The sequence below is a fragment of the Trichosurus vulpecula genome, chromosome 8, assembly GCF_011100635.1.
Source record: "Trichosurus vulpecula isolate mTriVul1 chromosome 8, mTriVul1.pri, whole genome shotgun sequence".
NCBI lineage: Eukaryota > Metazoa > Chordata > Mammalia > Diprotodontia > Phalangeridae > Trichosurus > Trichosurus vulpecula.
This window is the reverse complement of record NC_050580.1, coordinates 215212587-215227194: the sequence shown is the minus strand read 5'-3', so window position 1 is coordinate 215227194 and position 14608 is coordinate 215212587. Positions and strand designations below refer to the sequence as shown.

The following is a 14608-nucleotide window of genomic DNA, read 5'->3' as shown; positions in this document are numbered from 1 at the left end:
TGTTTATAGGTTACTTTTTTTTTAAACTGTTAAAACACTTGCAAAATATTTTTGGGAACAAAAACCCAAGAACTCCTGCCTTCCTCCCAGTTTAGAAAGTAAAGAATAAAAAAGATCAGTGAAAATACAAAGATGATTTTTAGAAATTCTTGGAAAAATATCAAGCTAATATGCTTTTTAGTAAACAAGACAATTATGGTGCCATAGTTGAGAGCAATTGTGTTTGACTTACATGGTCTTCAATGTTTTTCTTTGCTTGAGGACCAATCAAATTATTTTTTCAAAGTTTTAAAGCAGTAATTCATTGCATTTTTTTGATTTGTTATGTATCATCTCTAAGAACAAAAGGTTGTCTATTTTAAGTATTTACTAGGTGTTTTATATGAAAACTACTAAAACAAGCATTTAGCTGAAATGTAGAACAGATCTTTTTAGGAAGAAGGTTTCACAGCAATTTTCATTTTTAAATCATATACTAATACACAATTAAGTAAATTAATTTTATGAAATTATTTGTCACCAGGTGCTCTGTGGTTTTTTAGTCAAAATTTAAGAAAGGCAAATAAGGTTAAATACAGAAATGTCTTTTTAATAAACACTTCAAAACCTAACACAATCATACTTAAAATTAGTATTCTCTTTACCACTAAGAACTATAGTAGTGAAGAGAATTTACTTCAGATCATAGTAAAAAGAGAATTTCTCCCTCCAAACTTGACCAGAGATAAACTAATTAAATCATTTCTGATATGTTTTCAACCTAAAAGGGACACATGAAAAAGATATAATTATAATATGTAAGTATATGTGCACATATATATTTGGTTGTTTTAGATAACTAGTAAATTCTTGTGAAAAGATGTATGAATGCTTTTGGAGCTAGTTTTTGGTGGTTTGGGGAACAAAATAATTTCGTAATTATTTGATACAAGTAGATATAACATTAAGAAACATTTACTCATAATTTGAAAAGAAAAGGTCATTTTTGCCACATAGAAATTTCTAAGCTCTGAATATGTGGAAGCTGATTCTTAAAAATGTCTTCGCATGATTTTGCAAAATCTGATTTAGCAAAATGGAAATAAATGAAAATTATTATCAATGAGACAATACTTTAAATTCATTGTACTTCTTCTAAAAGAGAAACTTGGAGTAGTACAATATTGGTAATTATCTATGCTATACTGCTGTATTGCCTTAAAGACTACCACTAGCTAAAAACTGCACTCCCAATGCATATTTTCCTCCACAAATACTCTCATTATTGGAAGAAAGGAGAAACATAATCAACAAGAAAAGTAGTTAAGTACCTGCAGAAGCTATGTGTTTTACAGAAGAGTTATAAGAAAAAGCTGTCAGTTTTCATCTTATTACGTGTTAGACTCACTGGGATGCCCAAGAGGCCTTGTAATGTGTGCTTACTCCTGTACTTACTGACTTGATGAATAATTTATTTTCCGTTACGAAAACAGCATTTCACAGAATCCAAGAGAGCCTGTAATACAACTAAGGATTAGTCTCTTAAAAAAATGCTTGGTAAAATGTGTGGCACTTTATAAATGGAGTGATATTAATGAAATGAAATTAAAATGACAATGAAAAATGACACAGTGCCATTACCATGTAAGCATTCTTTTTCTGTTTTGAATAAAACAAATCTTTATTAGAAATTTATTGCCAAGAAATTGCAAATCACAATAAATGAGAGTAAATAAGCAAATGAAATACCTTTTTGACTAAGACAAATTAGCACAGTCTTTGAAGATCCCCAGTCTCCCATACAAATAGCTCTTTTTCCTTTGTTTATTTAACATCTGGGGCTAACCAGCTTTTAATACTCTATTCTGACAGCCTTCAGGGCCAGAAATCTCAAAGTCAGGTTCACTCTATTATTTCTAGGCCTACTTAAAACTTAGTCTCATTCCTGATGAGATCTTAATATCTCAAGGGTGTCAGATCTTCCACTTCTTTATTTTTTAAATAATATTTTATTGATGGCTTTCATTTTTATATCACCTATATTTATTAAGGGGCTCCTCTCTCACAGAAAGCCATCCCTTATAACAATGAATAAAAAAGTGGGAAAATAACAGTTCAGCAAAACTAGCTAATACATCAAAAAAGCCTAACATTGTCAGTTGTGTTCTACTCTCAGAATCTTCCATCTTTGTAAAAAAAAAAAAGGAGGGAAATGAATAAGCATTATTCTAAAGCTAGCCTTCTGTGTGTGTATATAGATATGCATATTATATACACAAATATATACGCAAATGTGCTTGGGCACACCCACATACCTAAGTCTTATAACTGAAAATAATTTCTCCATCTTAACTTAAACCTGTCATTTTGTATCTGTAGTCATATCACTTGAGAGACACAGAGACATATTAGCAAAAACCTATCTTCTTTACAAGATAATTATTTTAACATAATATGATAATGATGATAAAAATATACATTTATTATATGGCACTTTAGGGATTACAGAGTACTTTCCTAATTACAACCATGTGAAGTAGGTCTTTGTAGGTAGGAAAAAGATGATTTAAAAGGGCATTTTCTCCAATGTTCCTTCCCACAAAAATCATTATGAACCTGATTAATCTGATTTCATATTTCATATTCTACTCCATTCTTTTCAGGGCCTGGAAATACTCTGCTTCTAATTGGGTTGTAATGCCTTTGGCATTCTTGTAATCTCAAACCTTCTCTAGGCCCTTGGATATAACTACATAAAAAAATCTCCCATTCTTGCACTTTACAAGTCCTTTTGCTGGCTAGTTCTACGTTTTAAAAGCTACAGATTATGTAGATGTTGAAGATTAGCACAAAGATTAAGAGCATACACACTTCAAAATTCCTAAACTAATAATTCACTAGTTCATCTATGACACTATTTTAAACTTAATATAAAACTGTCTTATTTAGTATCTGACAATATGGAAAAAGGCAGCTATTAGGCTCTTTGTTCAAACAATTTAGAGTTTCTCTAGTGACCCTACCTTATCTCAGGGACATGGCGGTTGAGGCCAAGAGAGATGAAGTGATTTTCCCCAAGGCCTAAGACTTAGAACATAGCAGTGCTGGGTTCTGAACTCAGATATTCAACCTTCAAATCTAATGCTCCTATCAATATACTACAACAAAATTATTATATACTTAAAAATATCATTCTTTTCCATAGTAGCTATAAATATGTAATTAAAAATTCAACATGGCCTAAGATGAGAGCATTTAATTCAACAGTGAATAGTAATTCAAATTATTTACCACCAATATATGTAAAAAGAGAATGTGACCACCTAGCAACAAGAGGGTAAATTTCTGTTGTTGCAATTCTAGTGAGCATTAAGTACAGGAGTTGGCTTTGGCTTTGGACAATCCAAAGAGCAACATCGACATCTTCTGGATATCACTGGAATTGCATGGGTTTTTTTTAAGTCTTACTCCCACGTAAATAGCATTGAGATTTAAAAACACACAGAATAAACACACATTAAACATTGAATAACTGATCTCTTCATTAGTCTTGATACGTTGATAGTTAGATGAATTATATTACTAATAGTCAGTCCTTAGAAATTACATTACTCACATGTAATTTGAATTATATAACTTCTAGAATAGCTTCAATACCATTTATTTTAAAAATAGTAATATTTTAAGTGGCAAGTATTTAGTAAAAATAGTTTAGTCTGTGTAAACAGAGAATATTGTGAAAATAACATCCAGTACTGAACCAGGCCATTAAGCTTCTGTATTTCAGAATACAAAATAGAAATACCATAACCCATTTTAAGAATCACATTAGGTTCAAAAACTGTAGCTTTAATTTACTGTACTAATTCTATGCTATGTAATATAATTTAAAAACCATTGCAAGTGGAATTTAATCATTTAAAAATAATATTTAAAAAAGTGAACACCCAGATTAAACATGTCCTCTTAGAATTTGAAATTATTTGTTGTTTGCCAATTAAGCATAAACCAATGACTGATTTTTTAGCAAAAAAATAGGTTCTTATTGGTGTACACAATTCTGCATCTGAAAACAACTGAGAGATCGTCTTGCTTTAAGTGGTAGTTGTGTTTGACAAGGAATGTTCTCTTGAACTTTATGAAGCCCTAAATGAGTGTGTGTATCTCTGTACACATACATATACATGCACATACAGATATGTGTACACACACACTACAAAGTCAGTTATTTCCCATAGTTATCTTTTAGTAAGATGTATCTGGCCAGAAAATTATTTCTTTGCCTTAAGTGGTGTGGAGCTAAAGGCTTGGCTCTGCTTTGTGATTTCTTTTCAAGCTTACCTTTTGAAAATGATTTGAGATGTAAAACACACTGTGATTTTTCTTTAAAGTTCAAGTATATAGAGAACAATTTTTGACAACTGCATTGGAAGTATGAGATGTTAACAAATAAAATCCGCTATGGGTGAGATTTAGATTATTCTTATATGGAACTAGAGGAGATGAAGCTATCCATACATATGTTAATTTAAGCTGACTTTTTCCATTAACACCAGTACCATGATTAGCTTATTCACATTTTCAATCACCCACCACTATCTTCTAGCTTTTATTTACACTGTTACTGAACAGAAATAGATTTCTTGGTTCATGTTCATTTTTCTTATGCAAATTACATTTGATTTTGTCTGGAAAAGTTGTTGCTAAGTATCCTGTAAGAAATAAAATACTTCTTAGTCATGCTACTTTTGACTTGACTTATTTAAGAACAACTTAATTTGCAGAATAATAATGTAATTAATTCATATGGCACAGTCCATTTGATGAGGCATGTAAACAAAGTTCGAAGAGGCATAAAAATCATAAAATCCAAGTGTGGAGAAAAAAATCATAGTTTCCATTTTTAGTTCCACTGTATACTAATTTGAATTTGAGGTTAGGTGGTGGTTGTTGCTGTTGCTTTTGTTCTGTTTTTGCTGTTTTTCTATTTACAAATAAGGATATCCAAACATGGCAAGATTACTTTATATAATAACTGATCTCCTACTTTTATATCTTTGTACCAATTATGTAAATTGCATGACCCAGAAAATCAGGTTTATAGGACTGAATGGAATAAAGTTGTTATCAACTAGGGCTGGTATAGATTTGCAAAGATTTGCCAGACATTTGCCCCACGTAATCTCAGACTTGAATTTATGTACTCTTTTGTAAATGTAAGACAGTGACTCATTTTCTATACTCAATGAATATGCCAGAATAATTAGCTAAGTTTAAAGGGAAAGCTGGAAAAGTATATTATATACAAGACATTTTTTCTCCAATGGTCCCCTCAGCTAAGAACTCTATTGTATTCTACCTTGACAGAATTTAAATTCTTTGTGAATTATGTGAATTAAGTATTCTATGAACTGCTGCCTAATTTTTATTTTTAAAAATTTGGTAATCTGAGGAATTCTATATTTCATAGCTCTTTGCTCTTAGATGAAGCAAAATTCAAATGGAAAGTTGGGGGCTGCTGTCAGAGAAGAGTAATGATGAATGAATTAGGGAAATCATATTATTTCAGGGAACGGAGCCACAGAATTTATAGATAGAAGGGGACCTGAGAAATCATCTAATTCAAACTCTTTAATTTACAGCTTTACCTTCCATCATCTCGGTTGCCTTGGTACAGCTGTATAGAACGAGAAGCGACATTATGCTGTGACGTAAAAGTTGGAGAGATGTTTACTCCTCTGAGTTGCTGAAAAGTTATTTCTGCATGGATGCTACGAGGATTATTTGCCATATTTCCTGAATTCTTCATTTTTTTGTCTGAAATACAGAATTCATGCTGCTGAAATAAAAACAACTTTATTGCTTTTACATGAGAAGCTCTATATAATATTTGGTTAGCATTCTTCTATAAATTAACTCTAGGTTACATATTCTCAATGCATATTTTAATATATTATTACCACTTGTGCTATAAGAAATGATAAAAAGGACAGAGTCAGATAAACCTGGGATGACTTGTATGAATGGATGCAGAATAAATAAAGCAGAATTAAGAGAATAATTTAAACATGACTATAATATTGTAAAGGAAAGACTTAAGAATTTTAATTAGAATTAGAATGAAAAAACATAATTCCAGAAGACATCCCACCTCTTGATAAAAAAGGTTATGTATCATTATAGGCTGGGAATGAGACAGACATTATCTAACACAGCCAATGGGGGAATCTGTTTTTCATGTCTATTCATAGTTGTTTATAAGAGAAGGTATTTAGTTTTTGTTTGTCTAGAGGTATAGAGAGTTGTGGAAGAGAGTAGTAAATAGCAATGCCCTGCTGAAGAAGAAAAGAGCATTAACTAAACATTTATAAAATACACAGAAGAAAGCAGAGGGAAATTTAGAAAGAGATACGACAGGTCGCTCAGTATTGAAATTACTGTGTTAAATTTAATATGTATTTTTAAAAAACCCTCAAGCTATACATAATTGAGATTTCAAGTTTCATATGCAATCCTTTTTTCTGTTCTTTATATATGTAAATGACTGTGTTTTTTTATGATAGCCAAGTTCAAAATTAATGCTGACAAAATTATTTTCCACCTCAGATGACCACCCTCAGGGACAGGTTATTTTTGTAAATTGGTTTTAGTAATGTCTTATTGCCTAAGGCAACAAGAGGGCAATGCTACAAAACAAAAAGGCTGTCAGCTGCAACTAATTTTAAGGGACCTGAAAGATGGGGTTACTTTCCCCTCTACATATATCCTTGATTTCATTCCCTCCTCTGTCCTCCAGCAGATGCCCCATGATCATCCTCTCTTCTCCAATCTTCAAACTCTCCCGATCCATTGGCTCTGTCCCTGCTGTCTACAAATAGGTCTGGGCCTTCCCGTCCATAAAAAAACCTCCACCTGACCCTACCATCCTTTCAAGCTCTTGTCCTATTTCTCTCCTTCCTTGCATAGCCAAACACCCAGAAAAAGTAGTTTACTCTCATTACCTACACTTCCTCTTCTCTCCCTCGCTTCTGAAACTTAAACTGGCAATACGGCTTATGATTGTTATCATGCAACTGAAACCATTCCCTCCGAAGTTACTTACTAGGGCTGATGGCTGGTTCTCAGTCCTCCTCTTTGACACCTCTACCACATTTCACACAACAACTCTGTCCCAGATATTCTCATCAATTTGATTCTCCTCCTAACTTCTGGACCACTCTTTGGTTTCCTTTGCTAGATCATCTTCCATACCCTGATCCTTAACTATAGGTGCGTCTAAAAACTCTGTCCTGTGCCCTCTCATCTTCTCTTTCTTTCTTTTATTTTTAAAAATTATTTATTTTTAGTTTTCAACATTCACTTCCACGAGATTTTGAGTTTTGCCTTTTCTCCCTTTCCATCCCCTCATCCCTCCCCAAGACAGCATGCAATCTGACATAAGGCTTTCACATTAGTCATGTTGTAATAAAGAATTAGAACCAATGGGAGCAATCATGAGAAAGGTGAAACAAAACAAAAACAAAGAAAAGAGAATAGTATACTTTGATCTGCATTCAAGATCCATAGTTCTTTTTCTGGATGTGGATAGCATTTTCCATCATGAGTCTTTTGGAATTGTTTTGGATCCTTGCATTGCTGAGAAGACCTAAGTCTATCAAAGTTAGTCATCCAACAATGTTACTGTTATTATATACAAAGTTATCCTGGTTCTGCTTACTTTACTCAGCATCAGTTCATGTAAGTCTTTCCAGGTTATTCTGAAATCTGCCTGTTCATTATTTCTTATAGCACAATAGTATTCCATTATATTCATGTACCACAATTTGTTCAGGCATTCGCCTCAACTTCCGATTCTTGGCTACCACAAAAGAGCTGCTATAAGTATTTTTGTACATGTGGGTCCTTTTCCCATTTGTATGATCTCTTTAGGATACAGACCTAGAAGTGATACTGTTGGGTCAAAGGGTATATACAGTTTTATAGCCCTTTTGGCATGGTTCCAAATTGCTCTACAGAATGGTTGGATCAGTTCACAATTCCACAGACAATGCATTAGTGTTCCAATTTTCCCACATCTTCTCCAACATTTATCATTTTCCTGTTTTGTCATGTTTGCCAATCTGATAGGTATGATGTGGTACCTTAGAGTTGTTTTGATTCGCATTTCTCTAATCAAGAGTGATTTGGAGCATTTTTATATGACTATAGATAGCTTTAATTTCTTCATCTGAAAACTGTCTGTTCATATCCTTTGACTATTTATCAATTGGGGAATGACTTGTACTCTTATAAATTTGACTCAGTTCTCTATATATTTTAGAAATGAGGCCTTTATCAGCAACACTGGCTGTAAAAATTGTTTCCCAGCTTTCTGTTTCCCTTCTAATCCTGGTTGCATTGGTTTTGTTTGTGCAAAAACTTTTCAATTTAAAGTAATCAAAATTATCCATTTTACATTTCATAATATTCTCCATCTTGTTTGGTCATAAGTTCTTCTGTTCTCCATAAATCTGACAGGTAAACTATTCCATGCTCTCCTAAATTGCTTAAAGTATCAGCCTTTATATCCAAATTGTGTATTCATTTTGACTTTATTTTGGTATATGGTGTAAGGTATTGGTCTATGCCCAATTTCTGCCATACTATTTTCTAGTTTTTCCAGCAGTTTTTTGTCAGAAAGTGAGTTCTTATCCCAGAAGCTGAGGTCTTTGGGTTTACCAAACAGTAGATTACTATAGCCATTGACTGGTGTGTCTTATATACCTAATCTATTCCACTGATCCACCGCTCTATTTCTTAGCCAGTACTAAGCAGTTTTGCTGATTGCTGCTTTATAATACAATTTAAGATCTGGTATGGCTAGGCCACCTTCCCTAGCATTTTTTTCATTAATTCTCTTAATATTCTGGACCTTTTGTTCTTCCAGATGAATTTTATCATTTTTTCTAGCTCTATAAAATCATTTTTTGGTAATTTGATTGATATGGCACTGCATAACTAAATTAATTAAGGTAGACTTGTCATTTTTATTATATTAGCTTGGCCTACCCATGAGCAACTGATGTTTTTCCAATTATTTAGATCTGCTTTTATTTGTGTAAAAAATGTTTTGTAATTGTGTTCATAGAGTTCCTGGGTTTGCTTTGGCAGGCAGACTCCCAAATATTTTATGTCTATAGTAACTTTACTCTTTCTATCTCTTGATGCTGGGCTTTGTTAGTAATATATAGAAATGCCGGTGGTTTATGGGGGTTTATTTTATATCCTGTAACTTTTGCTAGTTGTTTATTATTTCAAGAAGTTTTTTACTTGATTCTCTAAATATACCATCATATTATTTGCAAAGAGTGATAGATTAGTTTCTTCTTTGCTTATTCTAATTCCTTCAATTTCTTTTTCTTCTCTTATTGCTAAAGTTAACATTTCTAGTATCATATTGAACAGCAGTGGTGATAATGGACATCCTCATTTCACCTCTGATCTTACTGGAAATGCTTCTAGCTTATCTCCATTACTTATAATTCCTGCTGATGGTTTTAGGTAGAAGCTATTTATCATTTGAAGGAAGGCTCCATTTATTCCTATGCTCTCTAGTGTTTTTAATAGGAATGGGTGTTGCATTTTATCAAAAGTTTTTTCTATTATAATTATCTATTAAGATAATTTTGATTTCTGTGAGTTTTGTTGTTGATATAGTCAATTATGTTTTCCTAATATTGAACCAGCCCTGCATTCCTGGTATAAATCCTACATGGTCATAGTGTGTTATTCTTGTGATAAGTTACTGTATTCTTTTTGCTAATATTTTTATTTAAAATTTTTGCATCTCTATTCATTAGGGAAATTGGTCTATAATTTTCTTTCTCTGTTTTGAGTCTTCCAAGTTTAGGTATAAGTGCTATATTTGTATCATAAAAAGAATTTGGTGGGACTCCTTTGCCTCTTTTCCTAAATAGTTTATATAGTATTCATATTAATTGTTCATTAAATGTTTGATAGAGATTTTTTTCTTGGAGAGTTCACTGATGGCTTGTTCAATTTCTTTTGCTGAAATGGGGTTATTTATTTTATTTCCTCTTCTGTTAATCTGGGAAATTTGTATTTTTGTAAATATTTATCCATTTCACTAAGATTGTCAAAAATATTGGCAAACAGTTGGGCAAAATAGCTTCTAATTATTGTTTTGATTTCCTTTTCACTGGTGGTGAATTTACCCTTTTCATTTTTGATACCGGTAATTTGGTTTTCTTCTTTTTTTAAAATTAAATTAATCAAAGGTTTATCTATTTCATTGTTTTTTTTTCATAAAACCAGCTCTTAGTTTTATTTATTAGTTCAATAGTTTTCTTTATTTCAATTTTATTAATCTCTCCTTTTGTTTACAGAATTTCTAATTTGGGATTTAATTGGGGGTTTTTAATTTGTTTTATTTTTCTAGCTTTTTAAGTTGCGTGCTCAATTCACTGATCTCTTCTTTCTTGATTTTATTCATTTAAGCATTTAGAGATATACAACTTCCCCTAAGAACCACTTTCACTGCATTCCAGAAGTTTTGATATGTTGTTTCATTATTGTTATTCTCTTGGATGAAGTTATTGATTGCTGCTCTGATTTGTTGTTTGACCCACTCATTCTTTAGGATTAGATTATTTTAATTTCCAATTAATTTTTATTCTATCTTTCCATGGCCCTTTATTACATGTAATTTTTATTGCATCATGATCTGAAAAGGATGCATTTAATATTTCTGCCTTTCTGCATTGGATTGTGAGGTTTTTAATGCCCTAATACATGGTCAACTGCCAAGAAAACTGTATATTCCTTTTCTATTCTTTTTCAATTTCTCCAGACGTCTACCATATTTAAGTTTTCTAAAATTCTATTCACCTCCTTAACTTCTTTCTTATTTTTTGGTTAGATTTATCTAGTTCTGAGAGGGGGAGGTTGAAATTCCCCATTAGTACAGTTTTGTTGTCTATTTCTTCCTGTAACAAACTTAACTTTTCCTTCAGCTGAAGCATATTCTACTCCAGTCTTTTACCTTTACTCTGTGTGGATCCCTCTGCTTCAAATGTATTTCTTGGAAACAACATATTATAAGATTATGTTATTTAATCCATTCTGTTATCCGCTTCCATTTTATGGGAGAGTTCATCCCATTCACATTCACATTTGTGATTACTGTGTCTTTCTCTCTATCCTATTCCCCCCCCCCCACCACCCTGCTGTTTATGCTTTTCTCTCTCCTTTCTCCCTTTCTCTCTTAACTAGAATTTTGCTTTTGACCACCACCTCTCCCAATCTGCCCTCCCTTCTATCGGCCCCTCCTTTTTCTTTCCCCTTTCCCTTCCTGCTTCCTATAGCATAAATTAGATTTCCATACATAACTGAGCATGTTATTCCCTCTGTGAGCCAAATCTGATGAAAGTAAAGTTTAAACAGTGCTCATCTCCCTCCCTTTTTTCCCTCTAATGTAATAGATCTTTGTGCCTCTTCATGTGCCTCTTCTTTTCTGCCTCCTCCTTTCCTCTTCTCCCAGCACAATCCCTTTTCACCACTTAATTAGATTTTTAAGTCAACTTATACCTACACTCTCTGTTTTTGTATGCCCCTTCTAAATGTCATAATAAAGATACAGTTCTCAAGAGTTACAAGTATCACTTTCCCATGAAGGGATGTAAACAGTTCGCCCTTATTGAATAACATGTTTTTTTCTTTCCTGTTTACCTTTTTATGCCTCTCTTGAGTCTCATATTTGAAGATCAAATTTTCCATCTTTTCATCAGGAAGGTTTGGAAGTCCCCTATTTCATTGAATATCCATCTCCCCCCCTGAAAGATTATGCTCAATTTTGCTGGGTAGTTGATCCTTGGTTGTAATCCAAGTCTTTTTGCCTTATTGAATATCATATTCCAAGCTGCAAGGTCCTATATAATCCCAACTGTGGTTCCATGATATTTAAATTGTTTCTTTCTGGCTGCTTGCAGCATTTTCTCTTTGACCTGATAATTCTGGAATTTGGATACCATATTCCTTGGCATTTTCAATTTAGGATTTCTTTCAGGAGTAACTGGTGGATTCTTTCAATGACTATTTTACCCTCTGATCCCAGGACCTCAGGGCAGTTTTGCTAGATAATTTCTTGAAAGGCACTGTCCAGGTTCTTTTATTGGTCATGGCTTTCAGGAAGACAAATAATTTTTAAATTCTCTCTCCCAGATCTATTTTCCAGATCTATCATTTTTCTAATGAGGTGTTTTATGTTTTCTTCTATTTTTTTCATTCTTTTGATTTTGTTTGACTGATTCTTGATGTGTCATAGTCATTAGCTTCTACTTGTCCAATTTTAATTTTTAATGGATTGCTTTCTTCAGTTAGATTTTGTAGCTCCTTTTCCATTTGGCCCATTTTACTTTTTAAGGAGTTCTTCTCTTCAGTGAGTTTTTATACTTCCTTTCCCATTTGGCCAATTCTGCTTTTTAAGGAGTTGTTTTCTTCAGAGTACTTTTTTCCATTTGGCCAACTGTATTTTTTAAGGACTTGTTTTCTATAATCAATTTTTGCCCTTCCTTTTCCAAGCTATTAACTCTCTCTTGCATACCTGTAATTTTTTCCCCAATTTGTTTTCTAACTCTCTTATTTGTCTTTTAAAATCATTCTTGAGTTCTTCTAAGAAGGCTTTTTGGGCTTGAGACCAGTTCATATTCCCCTTTAAGGTTTTGAATGTGGGTATATTGACAATGTTGTTCTCTTCTGAATTTGTGCTTTGATCTTCCCTGTCCCTGTAGAAAGAATTGTCTCTATCTGCTTTTTGCTCATGATATTTGCCTATTTCCTGGCTTTTAAAGTTGAGCTCTCCTGCTGGATCACAGGGGGCACTGACCCAAGCTTCTTGTGCTGGGGGCCAGGGAACTAGTCACTGGCTTTGTGTGCTGGGGCCTCAGGTGCTGGCAGCCAGAGGCTGTACAGATCTGGCAGCTTACGTGGTGCTGAGCTGGGGTCAGCAACATGGAAGCTCTTGGGGTGGGGTTGGGGGGGTCTGGCTCCTGGAGAATGCCTGCTCACCCAGGTTTCTCTGAAGCACTGGAAGGTTTGGCTGCTGGAGGAAGCCTATCTGCTTGGAGTTGTGCCGAAGCAAGGGTAGAGCTGGCTGCTAGAGGACGCCTGCTCACTGTCATACGTGGTGGTTTTCTGAGCTGGAGTCTACCAGTTCCCATGCCTGTGCCAAGGCACCCAGAGAGTCCTGATATCAGTGCTTGCCTGCTCTACCCTGGGGCTCAGGATCTCCTGCTGGTTTGCTGAGGTGGGGTTTGTCACTGGCTTGCTGGGACACCTCCTGTCCTGTACTAAGGGACCTTTCCTGTTAATCCCCAAGCTTCCCAGGCTAAAAGGCTGCAGTACCCTGTCTTTCTGCTGGCTCAGTTACTCCAGGGTTTTCTTCTCGGCAGTATTTTCTAGGTTTTTAGAGGTCGACAAGGGAGAGTGAGAGCAACTTACTGTCTGTTCCACTGTTCAGCTCCCAGAACTCATCTCTTACAACATTTTTCTCTCTTCATGATCTCATTGCTTTCCATGGGATCAGTTATGTTTATGTAGATAAGTCATAGGTTTACACAGTGCTACTCTCTCTCCTCAACTCCAGTGCTGCATCATCAGCTGCTTATTAGATATTTTGAAGTAGACGGCCTATGGGCATCTCAGATTTAAAATAAAACATTATTTTTCACTTAATATCGGGCAGCCCCTCTTCTGAACTTGCCTGTTTCTATTAAGGGTGCCACTGCACCATCCATATCTGTAATGTGTCTTTATTGTCTCATTCTCCTTCTTCCTACATATCTAACCAATTGCTAAATCTGGTTAATTATTCCTCCAAGGCACCTTTCAAATCAACTTCCTTCCCTCCACTTACATGGCCACCACCCTGTGGTGCCAATCCCACTGGGCTGCTGGAGGGGCCAAGGAAGCCAGCACAATGGAGAGCCCTTTCTCTTTCCTACCCCAGATCCCTCTTGGGGCTCTCCTCTGCCCAAGCCTTCCTAATGCCCAGATCCCACTGTCAGAAGGCCCAGCAGAGGTGCTATGGGGAGCATTTCCCTTCCCCTTCTTCAGCCCAGTAGATCTCACAGACACTAGAAAGGCACAGGTTCCCCAAGGAGCCCTTCCCTTTAACTTTCCTGTCAACTCCCTCTTCTCCTTTCCCCTTCTGGTTGGATGCTAAATCCCATTATTACCACCCCCTTGGAGAGGGAACCTGGAGCCCCTTTTCTAGTCTGAGTCTTGGGCTCCTCCCAATTTCCCATTAGTTATGGGCTGAGTTCCTCCAACTTTCTAGTTCTGGGAAAGGTATATCCTGCCAGATGAATTATAAGAAAAGCAGCAACCACAAACCTTTCAGTAATATGGAAGACCATTGAGCTTTACCATCTGCCCTGAAACTACACCCTATGGGCCACTAGGCTTTATTACCTAGCATAGGGCTACAACCTGTGATCTCCCAGGCATTGCTAACCACTTTGTCTGCTATATCCTAAGACTCCTTGGGACTTCTCATCCCCCTTGCAGCTGAGCCCCTCCTATATTTGTTGTCTTCCACAATTAAAATGTGAGCTTCTTGATAGCAGAGACT

The 14608-nt window shown here is 34.8% G+C and overlaps 1 protein-coding gene across 1 annotated transcript in view; it reads right to left on the bottom strand.

The window, feature by feature from the left end:
- Positions 1 to 4651: 4651 nt before the first annotated feature.
- Positions 4652 to 14608, bottom strand: part of LRRC9 (leucine rich repeat containing 9) — a 188794-nt gene continuing 178837 nt past the window's right edge. The window contains exons 32-33 of the mRNA XM_036735971.1: positions 5628 to 5796; positions 4652 to 4691 (exon numbers count right to left, since the gene is read on the bottom strand). Coding sequence (XP_036591866.1) covers positions 4652 to 4691; positions 5628 to 5796 — 209 coding nt within the window. The remainder of the gene's footprint in view (positions 4692 to 5627; positions 5797 to 14608) is intronic.